Source organism: Erinaceus europaeus, chromosome 9 (genome assembly GCF_950295315.1).
Source record: "Erinaceus europaeus chromosome 9, mEriEur2.1, whole genome shotgun sequence".
NCBI classification, from domain to species: domain Eukaryota; kingdom Metazoa; phylum Chordata; class Mammalia; order Eulipotyphla; family Erinaceidae; genus Erinaceus; species Erinaceus europaeus.
In genome coordinates, this window is record NC_080170.1 from 80,606,487 (window position 1) to 80,625,447 (window position 18,961).

Below are 18,961 nucleotides of genomic sequence, written 5' to 3' on the forward strand. Positions count from 1 at the left end.
GTTAATACCAAATTTCAAAGTAGTTTTTTAGACCATATGTAAGTTGTTATAAGTTATCTTAGTCCATTGCATGAACTACACAAACATCCTTCTGCTTTTTTTTATATTTATTTATTCCCCTTTGTTGCCCTTGTTGTTTTATTGTTGTAGTTACTATTGTTGTTGATGATGTTGTAGTTGTTGGATAAGACAGAGAGAAATGGAGAGAGGAGGGGAAGAGAGGAAGGGAGAGAGAAAGATAGACACCTTCAGACCTGCTTCACCGCCTATGAAGTGACTCCTCTGCAGGTGGGGAGCTGGGGGCTCGAACCGGAATCCTTACCCCAGTCCTTGCACTTGGTGCCACGTGTGCTTAACCCGCTGCGCTACCGCCTGACTCCCTGAACTGTTCAGTTTTAAGGACAAGAGATTAGCCTTTAGATATGAGCTGCTTAGTAAATGAAACATGCTTTCAATCAGTTTGCTAGTTATCACTTGGAAAAGTCATACTGGTAGTAAATGCATTCACTTAATAAGTCAATGGTTACAACGACAGCAATACTGCCACCTAGGAGATGTTAGCAAAATTTATGTGACAGGTTGCTCATCCAGATGATCTGCAGATAGCTAGTACACTTAGTGAGATGGGAGTTTTGAAATGCTAATTATCTTGCAATGTGGGGACTAGTTTTGAATAATAAAGGACTTTTCCATATTCTGTATAATTTGAACATCCTAAGAGATAGGCGTGTACTGGTAAGACTTCATAATTTTAAGGCCAGAACCAAAATGATTTTTATAAATGAGAAGTAGTTTCCCAGATTTAAAATTAACTGATGATTTCAAGTATGCAACCATCATGTAAACTGAGAGAATATTTTGTTATTTTTTTTTCAACTACATAAAGATTCCTCTGTTTAAAACTGTTTAGGAATGGTCTAGGAAAAAAACAGCTTGCCCAGATAGTGTGTTTGCTTTGTCATGTGCAAGACTCAGGCTTAGCCAGATTTAATTCTGACCCACACTACACTGCAGGAAACTTCAGAGCTCTGCAGTCTTTTCTTCTCTCCCCTGTTTGTGTGTCTCTCTCCATCTGAAAATGTTGGTCCATATGAGTGAAGCTCTGGAAATGATTATATAAACAGATAAATAAAAGTCCTCTGAGAAATGTTATGCATATACAAACTACTGTATTTACTGTTGAATGTAAAACATTAATCCCCCAATAAATAAATTAATTAAATAAATAAAATTCCTTTGGTAAACACATCAGTTGTATCAGTTGCTATTCACTGTATTTTGGTCAGCAGTACAGCACCTCAATACAGAATTTTATGTGTATGTATGGTTATATTTTTCCAGTTCTTATTTGAACTTAAAGAAAAAGAAAAATGTCAACAATGTTATTTTTATGTAGGTTTACTTTTTTTTGCTCATTGAAGCTTTGCACTCCACTGAGCCCATTTTCCCCCTCTTTATTTTTCCCTTTTTTTAATTTCAGAGAGAAATAAGATAAGGAGAGAATGTGAAACAGCACTGCTTATGGAATTCAACCTGATGCCAAGAATGGTGTCCCCATGTGATGCTGAGGGCTCAAACCCAGATCCTCACACATAACAAAGCGTGTATTCTACTGGGTGAACTTCTCCTGTCCCCTTAATTGTTGTAATTACTGACGTATCTATACTAAAATCAAGCACAGTTGTGATTTGTGACAGGATGAATGGAACTATAATAAAAGGGATCATACTAAGTGAAATAAAAGAGAAGAAAGACAAGTGCCAGATAATTTTCACTCATTTACATATGAAGTAATACAAAGAAACAAAGCAAGGAAACATACAGAGCTAAATGAAAACAAATGTTTGAACTCAGAACTGTGGTTAACAAAAGGAGAGAGGGCTCATGGGGTAGTGGGGTTGAATAGAGTGGGGAGGAGGAAAAGTAGCACTTTGGTGGTCGATGTGGTATGGCAACATACAATTGAAGAGGGGTGAAACTCTGTACTTTGGACATACACAGTCTTGTTGCTATTTACTTTCTTTTTTAAAAAAAAAATATTTATTTACTAATGAGAAAGGAGAGAGAAAGAAGCAGACATCACTCTGGAGCGTGTGCTGCCAAGGATTGAACTGGGACCTCCTGTTTGAGAGTCCAATACTTTATCTACTGTGCCATCTCCCAGACCACTTATTATCTTAGAAATATAGTATCTTGCCTGAGTGTTATTCAACTTAAAAAAAAATTAAATTATCTTTATTTGATAGAGACAGCCAGAAATTGAGAGGGGAGAGATAGAGAGGGGGAGAGAAAGAGAGACACCTGCAGTACTGCTTGACCACTCGTGAAGCTTTTTCCTTGCAGGTGAGGGCCAGGGGCTCAAACTCAGGGCCTTGCACATTGTAACATGTGTGCTCAACCAGGTGCGCCACCACCTGGCCCCAGTTGTTCAACTTTTGCATTACATATAATAATGAGGTAAAATAAAGAGAACTTGGTAAATAACTGATTATACTCTAACAGGCGAGAGAAAGTCAACCTTTGAATAATATCAGTGTCTTGAATTTGAACATTTGAATAGATAGATGAATCCTGTGGTCTACTAAGAGGAAGACAGGTGAGCCACAGATTGTAAAGCTAATTTTTAGACAGAGTAAATTTGAAATGCTGCTTATGAAGAGATGATGTTGGACATATGTGTCTACAGTTCATAAATGAATTCCATGTTATCTATACATGAATCTTGTTGCAACAGAAATATAGAGGAGATTGTCTATGCAAAGAGTATAGAATAAAATTTTAAAAGATCCTAGGGTTAAGCCTTGAGAAACTCCAGGTCTAATAGCAGTACAGTTTTATAAGCCAAAAAGAAAAGAAAAAGCTGTCTAGAGATATATTAATGTATATGACATACTGTATGTAACAGTATGTCACACAAAGACAAGTGAATTAAAAATACTGGTTTGGTTAAAGGTGTCAAATGAGTAAAAGAAGAGCATTTCTCTTTATCCAAGTTTTATATCATAGTCACAATGATAGCGCCATAAATTATTTTTTCAAATTAACTCATGCTTACTTACTTAAAGTATTCATCAGGAAGTCACTACTGTCATGGTATCTGTTCTGCTGAGTATTTATATCAGGAATCCTAGACTGTGGCATAGCAGGAAGGGTTGGATGTCCTGAGACATAATTCCCTACATTAGAAGGAGAGGGTTTACACTCTTCATCTTCTGAGTCGCTGGAACTATCTTCACTGCTTGAAGATGATGAACTTTTGGAATCTGATGAACTATCACAACTACTCATCTGGTCCATTAGACTAGCTTCTGCCTTCAGTTCTGAAAGTAAGACAAACTGAGGTCAAATATAAAATAGAAATATTAGGTAAACACAATAGATATGAATTCTTAGTTTCTAAGAAACTACTGATGAGGAACAAAAATATCCCACATTTACAATATTTAAATCACTTCAGTTGAAAGTTCTAAGGGGCTGGGCAATGGCACACCTGGTTGTGCACATAGGTTACAATGCTCAAGGGCTTAGGTTCAAACCCCCCCCCCCTCCCGTTTCTACCTGCATGGGAGAAGCTTCATGAGTGATGATGCAGCAATGCTGCAGGGAACTCTGTCTCTCTCCCTTTCTATCTTCTCCTTCCCTCCCTATTTCTCTCTGTCTTTATCAAATAAATAAATAAAAACTTTAAAAAATTCCAGTGTTGGATTATGAAAATTCAAGTACATAGAGAATGTATAAGTCTAAACCCAACATTTACATACCATTACATGTAAATAAAATGAAATAAAGAATGTGGAAAATTAGAATCTATATCAGGTGGTCTGGGAAGTGGCACAGTGGATAAAGCACTGGATTCTCAACCAAGAGGTCCTGAGTTCAATCCCCAGCAGCACATGTACCATAGTGATATATTAGATCCCCAGAATTTACTTTTGTGTAACTGAAAGTTTGCACACTTTAATCAGCATCTCTTTATCCTCATCTTTCAAACCCTGACAACTACCTTTTTATATGCTGTTTCTAGGGTTTGACTTTCTTTTTTCCCCAGATTCCATGAATAAATGAGGTAATGCAGAGTTTGTCTCTTTAGTTTATTTTACTCATTTCTCTTTTGGATGATCTGTTGTTAATGCCTTCAGACACTGTATAGTGCATAGAAAAAAAACCTTATTTTTATACACTAATTCTGTAGCTTGTACTTTAGTGAATTTATTAGTTTTAATAGATTTTCTTTTGGATGTTCTTTTTGCCCTCTACTAAACTATTCAATTTTCTCCGAATTATTCATAGTGATTTTATGGACCTCTGTATAACTGTGGTATCAGTTACAATGCCTCTTTAAATTTTGGTTTTGTTTTGTGTTTTCTCTTTATTTTTCATTAGCTGAGTAAAAGGTCTGACAATTTTATCCTTAAAAAATTCTTGGGAGTCGGGTGGTGGCTCAGCAGGTTAAGCATACATGATGCTAAGCGCAAGGACCGTTGTGAGGATCCTGGTTCGAGTCCCCGGCTCCCCACCTGCAGGGGAGTCGCTTCACAAGCGGTGAAGCAGGTCTGCAGGTGTCTATCTTTCTCTCCCCCTCTCTCTATCTCCATTTCTCTCTGTCCTATCCAACAACTATGGCATCAATAACAACAATAATAACCACAAATGTTAAACAAGGGCAACAAAAGGGAAAATAAATAAAAAATAATATAAAAAATAAAATTAAAAAAAAAATTCTCTAGTGGTCAGGGAGGTGGTGCAGTGGATAAAGCATTGGACTCTCAAGCATGAGGTCCTGAGTTTAGTCCCTGGCAGTACATATACCAGAGTGATGTCTGGTTCTTTCTCTCTTTCCTCCTTTCTTTCTCATAAATAAATAAATAAATAAATAAAATCTTTAAAAAATTCTCTAAGTTGCAGTTATTTATTTGATTTTTGCCAGCAGGGTTATCTCTGGGGCTCAGTGCCTGTAATATGAATATACCACTCACAGTGGCCATTTTTTCCTTTTTTTTTTTTTCCTTTCTATTTCTACTTGACAGGACAGAGAAAAATTAAGAGAAGAGAGGAGATAGAGAGTGAGAGAAAAAGACATCTGCAAACCTGCTTAACTGCTTGTGAACCACCCCACCCCTGCAGGTGGGCAGCAGAGGCTTGAACAAGGGTCCTTGCACATGGTGATATGTGTGCTTAACTGGGTGTACCACTGCCCAGCTCCCAGTTATCTTTTCTATTATTTTTCCAATCTCTACTTCTTTTATTTCTGTTCTGCTTTGATCTTTATTACTTCCTTCCTTCTGCTAATTTTGGATATAGTTGTTCTTTTATTAGTTCCTTGAGGTGTAAAGTTAAGCCATTTGAAAAATTTCTTAGCATAGCATTAATTGCTATAAATGTCCCTCAGAACTGTATTAATAGCATTCTGTAAGTTTGAATATATTGTGCCTCCATTGCTATTTTAGCTCAGTCTGTCTTCTCCTTTTCCTCCTCTCTTCCTTGAAATTGAGAGAATGAGGGAGATAAGAAGAGATAAAGAAAGACACCTAAAGTACTGCTTCACTGCTTGTGAAGGTTCCCACCTTGCCGGTAGGTCCGTGTGTATTGTAACATGTGTATGCTACCATACCACTCAATCCCTGCCCCAGTATTTCTTTTCTGAGTTCTTCTTTCATTTATACTTTGTCCAGGAGTATGGCATTTAATTTCCACAAGGGCTAGCAAGATAGCTTACCGGGATAGTGCACCCACTTTGTCATAGGCACCACTCACTCAAACTTAAGACCAGAGCCCACCATACTAGAGGAAGCTTTGGTGTTGTCGTATCCATCCCTTTCTCCTTCTGTTTCTCTGTTTCTATTAATCTGAGAAAGACACACTAGAGTAGTGAATCTTCATCAATGGCTTCATCAATAATAATAGTTTCCACATGTAAATTTTCCAGATTTTCTACCATTATTTATTCCAGCTTTGTATCAGTATGGTTGAAAAAGATACTTGAAATGAGTTCAATCTCCTTAAATTTAGACTTGTTTTACAACTTGTTTTAATATGATTTATTATTATAAAGAATGTACTGAGTCTGCTTTAGAAGAATGTGCAGCTTGCTGCTTTTGACTAGAATGATTTTAATCAAATTTTATTAGGTCTATTTAGCCAAAGTATAGTTCAATTCCAATGCTTCATCATTGATATTCTATCTAGATGATCTATCCACTAATGAAACTAAGATATTGAAGTCCCTGCTATAATTGCATTGCTATCTCTACTTCTCCCTTCAGGTTTATTAATACTTCTTTATTATAAATATCTAAGTGCTCTGATGTTGGGTGCTTATCCACTTACAAGTGTTAAATCCTCGTGAAGAACTATTACCTTTATCACTACATAAGCATATGCAGAACAGCCACAGAGTTCAGAGCTGGAGCACAAACAATCATGGAGAGACAAAAGCTCTGGAGCCTAGGGTGCTGGCAAGCCTGTGGCAGCAGTCTGTCTACATTTCAAAACACAGACATTCATCTAGTTTCCATGGAGCCAGGGTATAGAGCACAGCTATGGGTGGACAGACAATAGCTCTTAAGTTTTGAGACAAAAGCTAGCCAGCACTGGCCATGGCACTCATACTTGAGACACAGTTATTCACAAAACTACCATAGGGTTGGGGTCTGAATTATAAGAATATGTGAAATAGCTGCATCTCTGGAGTCCAAGGTCTATGTGGGGTTGGTCTTAGACCAGTTTGACATTGGTTCACACAGGGATTATGGCAGCATATCTCTTGGGGGTGGAGTTGGGGGGATTGCTTGGGGACAAGGCAGTGATGACTGCTGGTTACCTCAGTGGTGAGTGAATAAAGATGCCAGAATCACCTTCCCCCTGAATTTTCAACTAAATGTAAGAAGAAAGACCAGACAGTTAGAGGAGCAACATCTTTACATGGAGGAAGATATGAGAGGTCGGAAATGGCAGCAAAAACTCTTATAAAAGATCAGCCAGTGTGATACTCAAAACATCATGATCAGAGAGGGAGGGAAGCTGTGTTTCAGAACCATATTTTGGAAACTGAAGGGCTTACATGACTATCAGATACTCTGATACACGAGAACTGCACCCATTAAGAGAAGAGTGCCAGATGTTACCATCTAAATTCAAGAATTTAAGAAGCTATGCATGTACAAACTATTGTATTTACTGTTGAATGTAAAACATTAATTCCCCAATAAAGAAATAAATTTAAAAAAAAAGAATTTAAGAAGCTTTCCTCTAGAGTGCAGTGGAACACCATATAGTGGGCTCTATAGCTGATTGCTGAGGAAATGGAGAGATTATGACAATAGTGGACTCCAAACAGGAAGCAGTCAAGGAGCAGGATGAAGGTAGATGCACCCTGCACTCTGGATGCTGTGGGACCTAAGGCCCTCACATGGTGTGACTTAAGGCAAAGAGCATGTTCAGGGTAATAAATGTACGAGCCTATGATACATGGTGCAGAGTTTGAGGCTCTTTAGAAGATATATTTTATTTTTAGTGAGAGAGATACAAAGAGAAAGACAGAGAGATATAGACTATAACAGTGCTCAGCTCTGGTTTGTGGTGCTGCTGGAGATTGGACCCAAAGTTTGAGTCTTTAGGGATGGCAGAATGGAGCTTGATAGGGTTGTGCCCTCCTCATAAAAGAGGCTCCAAAAGAGAGATTCTTCTTTGCAACTAACCTTTGTTTTATGCAAAATACCTATTTTTATGAATGCGTAGGTTCATCAGAAGGATTACATTCTCCCACCATGCATTCTGCGTCTAGATAGAGACTAGAGTCCCCAAAACAAAAGTGGTATGTAAGAGTGGTAATCTTTTACCATGGCACTCAGAGATTCTGAGAACAACTCTCCCTTAACCACCTGTGGTTGTAACTGTAGCCTCACTGTAGTCTAAACTCACAGTTCCAAGATCCCTTTGTCCTATCTTTATCCCCATGATAGCTGGGTAGAAGAACTTACAGGCCAGGACTAGATCAAAGCTTAAAGACACATTATATCTTGATTGACTGGGAATGCCCTACTTGAACAGCATAGAAGAGTGGCTGGCTGTAGTTCTTACCCCTCAGTTTGGACCTCAGCAATCCCTTGGGAGGCTTGAATTTGTGATACAAGCTAATAGCAACTTCTTTTTTTTTTTTTTAAGATTTTATTTATTTATGAGAAAGATATGAGGAGAAAGAATCAGACATCACTTTGGCACACATGCTGCCGGGGATCGAACTCAGGACCTCATGATTGAGAGTCCAAAGCTTTACCACTGAGCAACCTCCCAGACCACTAGTTAATCTTTTATACCAGTTTCTACAAGTTCCTGTATTTTTAGTGATCCAGTTATTTGTCTATTAACACATTATTTGACAATATGTAGAAGTAAGAATAAATAGCAATTCCATAAGATTTCTTGAGGAACTTTTAAAATAACAACTATTTTCTTTGATTTCTTAAAAAAAAACCAATTATTTTTGTTGACTGTTAAATTAAAACTATTGCACCATAGATTGTCTAATCAACTATTTACTATTTAGGCCTAGTCATCCTCATCACATGCCCCCTAAAACATTCTATATACTCAACTAACTACACAAAAGAATGTAAGATATATCTCCCAATCTCTTCTGACAGCATCACCATTATTGTCATCCCTTGATAATCTTTAGGAAAAGCAGTATATATAATTGGTCAAGAAATATATAAATCAACTGAAGGACAGTTATTGTCCCAATGACAACTTTTATTAGAATCATCAAACAAGTAAATGCAGTAAAACTTAAGGTTAACTTAGACCACACTAAAGCCCAAGTTCTATTTCCTCCCTAACTTGAGGCCACACTCCATAAGCCTAATACCAGTTTGGATACAACAAATGGCACTCAGTGCTTTAACAACTGAGAGAAAGTCTAAGCTCGTCAGATAAAGGGGGGGGGGGGGAGAGAGAGGAGGTAGGACCATAGAAAAAATGGGCACTGTTTAATAGCAACTTCTCTAGTCTTTGCTGCTTTAGCATCTTGCTGTCTTAGCAATGGAGTTCCATTCATCTAAACAGGTGCCAACATGTTAGTAAACAGAGTATCAGACATCACAGTACCCTGGGTAAATAACCTAGGATTATAACCTGCACCCTATAATCTTGACATACACAAATGAAGGTAAGGAAAAACATCTACTTAAGTCAACACAAAAGTTAATATATAATCTTAAATAAAGAGAATTTGTCACAAGTGGTGAAATGGAACAAAAAATTGGGGGAAAGACTTATATGTAAGAGAACTAAGTAACTTAAAGAAGAGTTTTAAGCAATAGTTTTTAACAATGTTAACTAAAATAAGACAAACAGTAAACAAAATGAGAATCACAAGGACAGAAAAAAATATGAAATAACAGACTTAAAGAATACAATAGCAATAATTTAAAATGTCTGCTTTAAGTTTCTTGCCTTTGGTTATATTGCTGTAAGTATAGGATTATAATATGATTGAGGTGTTGGGGACCTGGTAAATCTACCTCCCTGCTCCCCAGATTAAATTTCCTCACTGTACAGTTCTTCCATTTATAGACTGTTGTCAAGCAGAGGGGTTTCTTTCTTGGAGGATGACATCTCTCTTTGTCCTCATCATCCAAATGCTCATCTTTTATCTCCTTCTGTAGAAGCTTGTTTGTCTGGGGTCACACCTATTTCTGTGTAGATTGTTGCATGTTCCAGTGGCTTTACTGTTGTTATGAGGGGAGGTTAAGAATATATATATTCTCTATAAAACCCATATTTCTCCCAGTCCCAGAACTCCTGGGGCATGGTTTGTTTTTTTTCATGCTTCTCTTGATCTATATTTGATACTGCATCTACTGATCTCATCCAAATCACTGCTACCAGTACCACCAACATGTTTCACTTGAGACAATGTCCAGAGACACTGTTGCTGAGGAGTTATTCTGATGCAGTCTCCGCCCCCAGGTTTTTCTATGCCCCGCAAAATCCTAGAGTGCCCCCTTTCAACCAATCCTGGCCCTACACGGCACCCCTGGTTGTCGCCCAATAAAAAGCCCCCTCACCCCTCCCCTCTCTCTCTCTCTGGGCTCTCGGCTCTCCCTCTCTGAGGTCTCGCTCCCTGCTCTCCCCCCCGTGGTCGGCCATTGCCGGCTGGCTCCACGTGGTCTGAACCAAACCTCCCCCCCATCCTATAATAAAGATTTGTGTACCCCTTTGCTCTGGACGTCCGCTCTCTTCTCCGCGGTGCAGCCCGACACCAGACCACCTCAACAACATCTGGCGCCCATCGTGTTCCGTACCCACACCACGCCCAGCCTGAGGTCTCCGAAACCGCCCAGACACAGGTAAGTGGCATTCGCCCACTTCTGTGGCCCTGCGTTCCCCTCCACCATGGGAAATTTCTCGTTTTATGAGGAGATGTCCCAGTCATTATCTCTTGACCTGGGACAGATTCGCGCTGTCATAAACGGTTTAATTTTCGCTACCCCTTGGATTTTTTTAACTGTGGTCACCACTTTCAAGATACGTAAAACGTGGTATGCCATAAGGATAAGTGACCTTGAGGCTGAGGTACGAGAGTTAAATCACATGTGCTTAAGACTTAGACATCCTAAGCGATCAGTGGCTAATCCCAAGAATTCCGTTCCCACAGACACGCACACGTGTTCGGACGCTCCTCCTCTGACCCCGCCCCAGGCCCCTGCCTCCCCGGTTTCAGCTCCGCCCCCGGCCCCTGCCGCCCTGGTTTCAGCTCCGCCCCCGGCCCCTGCCGCCGCGGTTTCAGCTCCGCCTGCAGCTTCTGCGTTCCTGACCCCCCCCCCGCCCCTGCCATTCAGGTTTCAGCTCCGCCTGCAGCTTCTGCGTTCCTGACCCCCCCCCCCCGCCCCTGCCATTCAGGTTTCAGCTCCACCTGCAGCTTCTGCGTTCCTGAACCCTCCCCCCTGCCCCTGCCATTCCGGTTTCAGCTCCATCTGCAGCTTCTGCGTTCCTGAACCCCCCCCCCCCGCCCCTGCCATTCCGGTTTCAGCTCCGCCTGCAGCTTCCATTTTCCTGACCCCACCCCCGGCCCCTGCCGCCGCGGTTTCAGCTCTTCCTGAGGCTTCCTCATCCCTGACCCCGCCCCCTGTTGATACGTCACCATTAAGGGACCTAGTGGCTGAGATACGAGAGCTAAAGGATATTTTTTCAGCATTTAAGGATTTTAAACAATGTGCAGTCCACCCCGGGAGCTCTGTCCCCGTAGATATGCGTTTAGTCTCCCCTGCAGCCACTACAGCAGTTTCTACGGCACTTTCCACTTCTGTAGCTCCCTCTCCCGCGCCATCAGACCAAATCCACACATTCCCGGTAAACTTGGCCCCTTCTAAACAAAACCCTCAGCCGTGGCAGCCATATTCCTCTAAAGCACTTGGAACACTCAGACAAGCAGTCAGGGAGGACGGGATGCATTCTCCATAGACCAAGTCCGTCTTGAGGAGCTTTTACCAGCATTTAAATACACCACAAGACTGGAAAGATCTGGCTCGTGCTGCACTCCCAGACCCACTCTATCTTCAGTGGCAGGCATGATTCTGCGATGAGTGCTCTAGACAATCGCAGGAAAATAGTAACAAACAGGTAGAATGGAATTCTGATGCCTTGTTTGGAGCAGGAGCTTATGAATCTGGAGCTCAGCAGGCAGAAGCCAGGTTTCCAACCGGTTATTTTGAACAGGTACGCATCTGTGCAACACAAGCATGGGAAAGGGTGACCACACCTGATGTAGATCCATCAGTTCCCATTAACTCTTTTCACCAAGGCTCTGATGAGTCATTGGCGAGCTTCATCTCAAGGGTGAAGAGAAGCTTAGAGAGAAAGGTTTATAATCCTGACGTCCGCAAACTACTCCTGTGCTCTATTGTCTGGGAAGGCATGACACCACAATTCCGTCAGGTATGCCTTATCTTAAACACCTACACCCAGATAATTGGATTCTAGCGACACAGGAACTTACATCAGGCAATTATGGGGCACCCGCTACGACGCAGGTCTATGCAGTTGCCCCACGTAAGCAAAATGGAGCCTGCTTTCAGTGCGGTCGCCAAGGACATTGGCGTAACCAATATCCTGATAAGTTGCGACCACGCCTCCAGTCAGGGAAACCACGCCTCCAGCCAGAGCAACTGCGCTTTCAGTCAGGGAGCCAGAGACCACGTACTGTTTGTCCAAAATGTCGTAAGGGGTTTCATTGGAAGAGAGATTGTTGGTCCCAATTTCATAAAGATGGTTTGCCCCTGAATGGTACAAATTCGGGGCCTGAGATTTTGTGGACCACTCCTGTTTTAGAACAAGGTCACCCTTCTATGACAGTAAAGATTGGCAATATTCCTTTTAAATTTTTGATTGACACGGGGGCAGCAAAGACGATTTTAAGGCAAGAAGAGGTTCCCCAAGATTGGGAACTCATCCCTGGACCCAGTTTACATGGAATAGGAGGGATGACGAGAGCATTTTGCACACGAGACTCGCTTATGTGGGAAGACCCAGAAGGTTCTACCGGACACTTCCGCCCTTTGGTAGCTAATATTAGCACCATCTTACTGGGCAGGGATCTTCTGGAATGTCTTAATGTTAGGATATCCACAGACGCCTCTGCAGAGCGTAAAACTCATTCCCGCGATACCAGGTCTATTCAGCACCCCCAATACTAAATGCCACTGTTCGTAGCCAAACACCCCGCTTAAGCTGGCTTTCTAATGAGCCTGTCTGGGTGGAACAGTGGCCTTTACCTAGGGATAAGCTAAAAATTTTAAAAGAGCTCGTCCGAGAGCAGTTGTCCTTGGGACACATTCGTCATTCTTGAAGCCCATGGAATACTCCTGTCTTTGTGATTAAAAAGCGCTGGGGAAAATGGCGCCTCCTTCAAGATCTCCATGCAGTAAATAAAACCATGCAGGTCTGGGGCTCCCCCCAAAGGGGTTTGCCTCTTGCTTCTGCAATTCCCACGGGAATTCCAATCATAGCTATTGATACACAAGATTGTTTTTTCTCTATCCCCTTGCATCCGCGAGATTGTAAACGTTTTGCCTTCTCTGTTCCGTCTATTAATAACGCCAGCCCTGCTGATAGATTTGAATGGGTGGTGCTGCCCCAGGGTATGGCCAATAGTCCTACAATTTGTCAGGAGGCTGTTAAATCTGCACTTGTCCCATATATTCATAAGGGCCTTAATATTTTTCATTATACAGATGATATTTTAATATGGGGAAAATCAGATACAGATCTCTATGCCTTACGTGATTTTCTCATTCCTGCATTAAAGAAAAGCGGCCTTAATGTAGCCCCTGAGAAGATACAGCTAATCCCTCCAATATCCTTCCTAGGTTCAGAGATTTCTCTAACGCAAATTCGTCCCTTAAAACCTAATGTTACCTTCCCTTCTAACCTTACTCTTGCTTCTTTACAAAGTTTTCTAGGAAATTTAAATTGGCTTAGGCAGTATCTCTATCTGCCCACAAGCTGCCTCCAACCACTGTTTGACCTGTTGAAAGGAAACAAACAGCCCTCTTCAAAATGTAAGTTAACTCCTGAGGCCTCCTTGGCACTGGAAAGGGTTAACCAGGCCCTCCAGGACATGCACCTTGTTCGATTCTCCCCCTCCTCTCCGGTAAACCTTCTAATCTTCAACTCCACCCCCACAGTAGTAGGGGCACTGTGGCAAGACCATGGGGTTCTCGAATGGCTTCCCACGCCAGTAGGAGGAGCTCCAAGACTCCTCACTGAGATAGATGCGTTAGCATTCATGGTTCGCCAAGGGAGAAATAGGTCTGTGCAGGTCTTAGGGAAAGAACCGGATTTAATCATTCTGCCCTTTTCTCTCACAGATACAGAGTGGCTTATACGCCATCATTCCCGCTTTGCCATAAGCTTCGTGGGGTTTCCAGGACAAATAGATAACCATTTTCCTTCTAATAAATTGATAGCTTCTTTACCTCTTCTGCCTCTACTAGCACCTAAACTTTTCTCTCGGGATCCCATTCCCTCTGCTCCTACAATCTTTACTGATGGCGGAAAAAGGGGAGCTGCTTCCCTTATACATTACCCAGACAAACAATCTCCTAAACCTCTCTTTACTGAGCTTCCTGATAATTCCCCTCAGTACAAAGAACTTTATACTGTTCTTCTTGCACTAAAAGCTGTACCAGAATCCTTCAACCTTTTTTCTGACAGTGTGTATACTGTTAACTTACGTCCATGGCTTGCTCGTTCGTATGTGAAAATTGATGACAACCCACTTTCCCCTCTCTTGATTCAAATCGCCTCATAAAGACACCTGCTATCCAGACTCTTGGGGTTAACCCCCGAGGTTTAAAAGCTAATGCTATTTGGCAAATTGATGTCACCCACATACCAAACTTTGGCAAACAAAAATATGTGTTTGTCTCAATTGATACCTTTTCTAAATTTATGTGGGCTACAGCTCAGACAGGAGAAAGTGCTAAAAAGCTTGTAAGCCATATGCTCTCTTGTTTTGCCGTTATGGGGGTCCCATTATTTTTGAAAACAGACAATGCACCTATGTTTACAAGCAAACAATTTAAAGATTTTTGTTCCCTCTGGAATATTACTCATACCACGGGCATTCCCTACAATCCACAGGGACAAGGCATTGTCGAGAGGGCCCATCAAACTCTGAAGGCTCAACTAAATAAAGATAAAGGAGGAACATATCCCCCCAATATCCAGCTAGCAAAAGCCTTAACTACGTTAAATCTCTTTAATATTTACAATAACTCGGCCTTACCCCCTATTATTCTTCACTGGCAAACACCATCTACCCTCCCATCTATTAAGGTCAAATGGAGAGACCCACTCGATAAAATTTGGAAAGGGCCTGACCCATTATTGACCATGGGAAACGGTTTCGCATGCATTTTCCCTCAAAATTTCTCTAAACCTGTCTGGGTTCCTGCCCGCCATGTCTGACAATACCCGCAGGATGGCGCTGTTATTCCTGAAGAACAAGAAATACTACAAGAGGACCAGATGCAGGATACATCCCAGGACCCGTAATACGACATGGCAGAACCTACAAAATCTGGCTCACAGAGACCTCTCTCCTACCCTTTCCCTGTATGTCTTATGTTATAACTGGCCAGTTGTTTTTGTGAGTGTGTTGAATGACAAAAAAAAAACTTTTTTTTTTTGCATGACCCATCTGCTTGGAGTACTCTAAAAGGTAATTGGCCTTATATAAAAATGCTGGACGCAGCCAAAGTTTCTAGAGACGTCCAGAAACATTCCAAAATTTTTTTTCTTTCTCCCTCTTTTGAATTTTATATATAGTTTTGGTATATATGTAAGTGTTTAGTCTTAAAATGTGTGACTAATGACAGATTTAAATTTGTTTTTAAATAATGTGTTTTTATAACAAAAGTTCTTTTTCCTCCAGTTTGTTATAACTAAATGTTTATGGGTATGTCTCAAGTTTGGTAACACTAACTTAACGGTCAAAAGTGTAACCCTACAGCTACACTTTTACCAGATTAGGTAAAAATTAATTTGTTAAGGTAACTTACTATTTAGGTAAAAGTCTAAATGTTCAACGTGACTATTCATTCCCTAAACTAAACTATATAAATTTTATATACAGGACACCTTTGAAGGGCCCCCAAAGGTGCCCTGTAAACTATCTTGTGGAAATTAATCCACAACAGATCTGGCATCAATCTGGCACTGTAAACATTGAAATCATTGTCACGAATATGTGTTAACTCTCTAAGCAATTTGAGTCTGTTTAAAATACATATTTTAGCTAAAATTGGTCTCAAGATCCTGCAGTAGAGGCTGCTACAGGAGGTCACATTAGATGACCTTTAAATAAAATCATAAAGAGATTCTAAACCAATTATAATCATCGAGGTATCAACTATAACAAACCTATAACTTGTTACAAGTTCAAATTAACCACGAGAAGCAGATTGTTTGTGTTTCTTTCACAGGAATCCCGGAAAAACCATCTGAACCCCTGCACACCCTGACGTCACCCACTAGATGGCACGACTACCGTGGCACATCCCCCGAAACCCTAGATGTCACTCAACGCGATCAGACTCCAAGGACAGAACTTTCTTCATGCCTGGTTACCGTTCCTGCTTCTGACCTGCTTGTCACGTTTTGGCAGTTCCAGCTAGCTATCTACAGAAAAGCAACATTCCAGCGCCTGACCTCCCTCATGCAGCGTTGCATCTCCTGCCAATTCTTCCCCTAGCCATCTACTTCGGACTGAGACTTGTATCGGACTTTTCTGACATATCCTATATACATTTTACACAATTTTGAAGCAGCTTATTTCCCTTCACACTGCTGGTTTTTCATAGACTGATCCTGAGTAATTCATAGACTTTACAGACTGTTGCCTTGAGGACTATACAATGCCAAATAGCCCCTCTGTTTGGTGGGTCATGCCTCCCGCCTCCCCCTCATTATGTACCCTTGCCCCTTTACCCACCCAAGCAGGGAATGATCCTTTACACACCAATCCTTCCCTTCACACCACACTGGCTTTTACTACTCCCCTACTTGTCCCTTCCTATTTTGTTATATCATTTAGGCTTATGCCCAAAAGGTTTCTGCCCCATGATAGTCTTTTATAGACTTTGTACATCTTATGCAATCACTAGATAGAAAGATAGAAAAGATGTAGAGATATTGTGAAGAGATGGTTGAGCAGGCTGCGCTTAAACCTATGAGATGAGTCTCTCCAGGTAAGTCTCTCTCTCTAAAGAGGGGTTGAGCACAGGAGGACACATAAATCTCACAAGGTTCGCAGCCATTTAAGCCTTCCCTCCTCCACAGAAAGTCCTACATCTTCCCACCTGAGCATGGCATTCCTCTAAAACATTTAAGCCTGCTCCATTCCATTTTTCTTTACTGTGTCCATTTAGATATAAAGGGATAGGAGGAGATGTTGCTGAGGAGTTATTCTGATGCAGTCTCCGCCCCCAGGTTTTTCTATGCCCCGCAAAATCCTAGAGTGCCCCCTTTCAACCAATCCTGGCCCTACACGGCACCCCTGGTTGTCGCCCAATAAAAAGCCCCCTCACCCCTCCCCTCTCTCTCTCTCTGGGCTCTCGGCTCTCCCTCTCTGAGGTCTCGCTCCCTGCTCTCCCCCCATGGTCGGCCATTGCCGGCTGGCTCCACGTGGTCTGAACCAAACCTCCCCCCCATCCTATAATAAAGATTTGTGTACCCCTTTGCTCTGGACACCTATTTCTGTGTAGATTGTTGCATGTTCCAGTGGCTTTACTGTTGTTATGAGGGGAGGTTAAGAATATATATATTCTCTATAAAACCCATATTTCTCCCAGTCCCAGAACTCCAGGGGCATGGTTTGTTTTTCTTCATGCTTCTCTTGATCTATATTTGATACTGCATCTACTGATCTCATCCAAATCACTGCTACCAGTACCACCAACATGTTTCACTTTAGACAATGTCCAGAGACACCATGTATGGAATATCAACCCTTCAGCTCCAGGACTATGGTGAAACCTTTACTAGCTTATAGGACTCCTTAATTCCATTTTGGGTGGAATACTTCCTAAAAAAGCCACAGAACCTAAATATAGACCAGAGCCCATGAGATAGAGCCCATGTGCACATGTATCCATAAGTTAGGGGATAATGTATCCCTTAAAATAAAAGTACACAAGAGTTTGCAGTGACTCAATAAGTGCAGCAAGCAAGTAGAAAGACCTAAGAAAGATACCATTAAAGTATATTTAATCAAATAGTTTTTACTTAGAACTAGATATCCTCCTTACCCATTTCCTTTTCACTTCCCTCAATCTAAGACTAACCCTTGTCAAGTAAAATAAGGACTACAAAAGCTGGATAATGGCAACAGACTGGCATACTTTAATGATGGCTCTTTTGGTCACTACCAGGCCACCCCATCATCTGGGGCTCTAGTCAGGGAATCCATATATTCCCACATAGATATGATGGGCCTAGACCTCTAACAGATCCTTCTTTCCACCATTGATGGTCATCTCCATCAGGAACAGCATTGTGGACCCGTCTGAGAGTCTCTCCAGGACATTGCCATCAATGTGGAACAAAAATGGTGGTGATCCCTGGGTCCATGCTCCCAGAGGGCTAGAGAATGGGAAAGCTATCAGGGGAGGGGGTGGGTTATGGAGATTGGGTGGTGGGAATTGTGTGGAGTTGTACCCCTCCTACCTTATGGTTTTGTTCATTAATCCTTTCTTAAATAAAAAATTTAAAAAAAAAAGAACAATTAAAAAAAAATGGTGGCGATGGCCCTACTCTCCAAAGGGAGGCTTGATCAACATACTCTGCAATGAGTGCAGCCTAGAATGTTCCTAGCTATGACTAGACCATGGAATGTGAACTCAGACCTACAGGGATGCAGAGGTTACACAGTCTCCTGTGCTGAATATGGGCTCCAGAGCATATGGATGGGGCTTGCAGTTAAACAATATTTTTATACTTTTCCCATATTTGATAGCTACTCTCTTCCCTGATCCAGCTTTCTAGTATGATTCCCAACTCTGACACCATCTTCCCAAACAATACTTTCAGCTCATCTGCATGTCGGCTGTCAGGCTCAGGCAAAAATTAGTAAAGTCCCGGGCCCCCTAAAATACACCTAAATACACCTAAAATAGATTTCCTAACTTTTTCCAAAATGAAGACCCCAAATCTCATCTGCTATATTCATACCTTTAGGTTCCTGACTATTAAACAAATCGTTCTGCTTTATATCTGAATGCTTTTAAGCCACCAAGTTGCAGATGCTACCAGGATGCCAACCTGACTTCCCTGGGCAGATGTCCTCACCAGTGTCTCCTGGAACCCCACCTCTCCAGAGTCTTGTCCCATCAGGGAAAGATGGAAACAGGCTGGGAATATGGATCGACCTGTCAAGGCCCATGCAGAGAAGCAATTACAG

General features: G+C 41.5%; 1 protein-coding gene across 3 annotated transcripts in view; it reads right to left on the reverse strand.

Moving 5' to 3' along the window:
- EAF2 (ELL associated factor 2) overlaps nucleotides 1-18,961 on the reverse strand; it is a 114,088-nt gene that overhangs the window by 3,943 nt on the left and 91,184 nt on the right. For all 3 annotated transcript variants that reach the window (XM_060198298.1, XM_007536529.3, XM_060198299.1), the window contains one exon: nucleotides 3,060-3,320. In XM_060198298.1, the coding sequence (XP_060054281.1) occupies nucleotides 3,060-3,320 (261 nt within the window). The remainder of the gene's footprint in view (nucleotides 1-3,059; nucleotides 3,321-18,961) is intronic.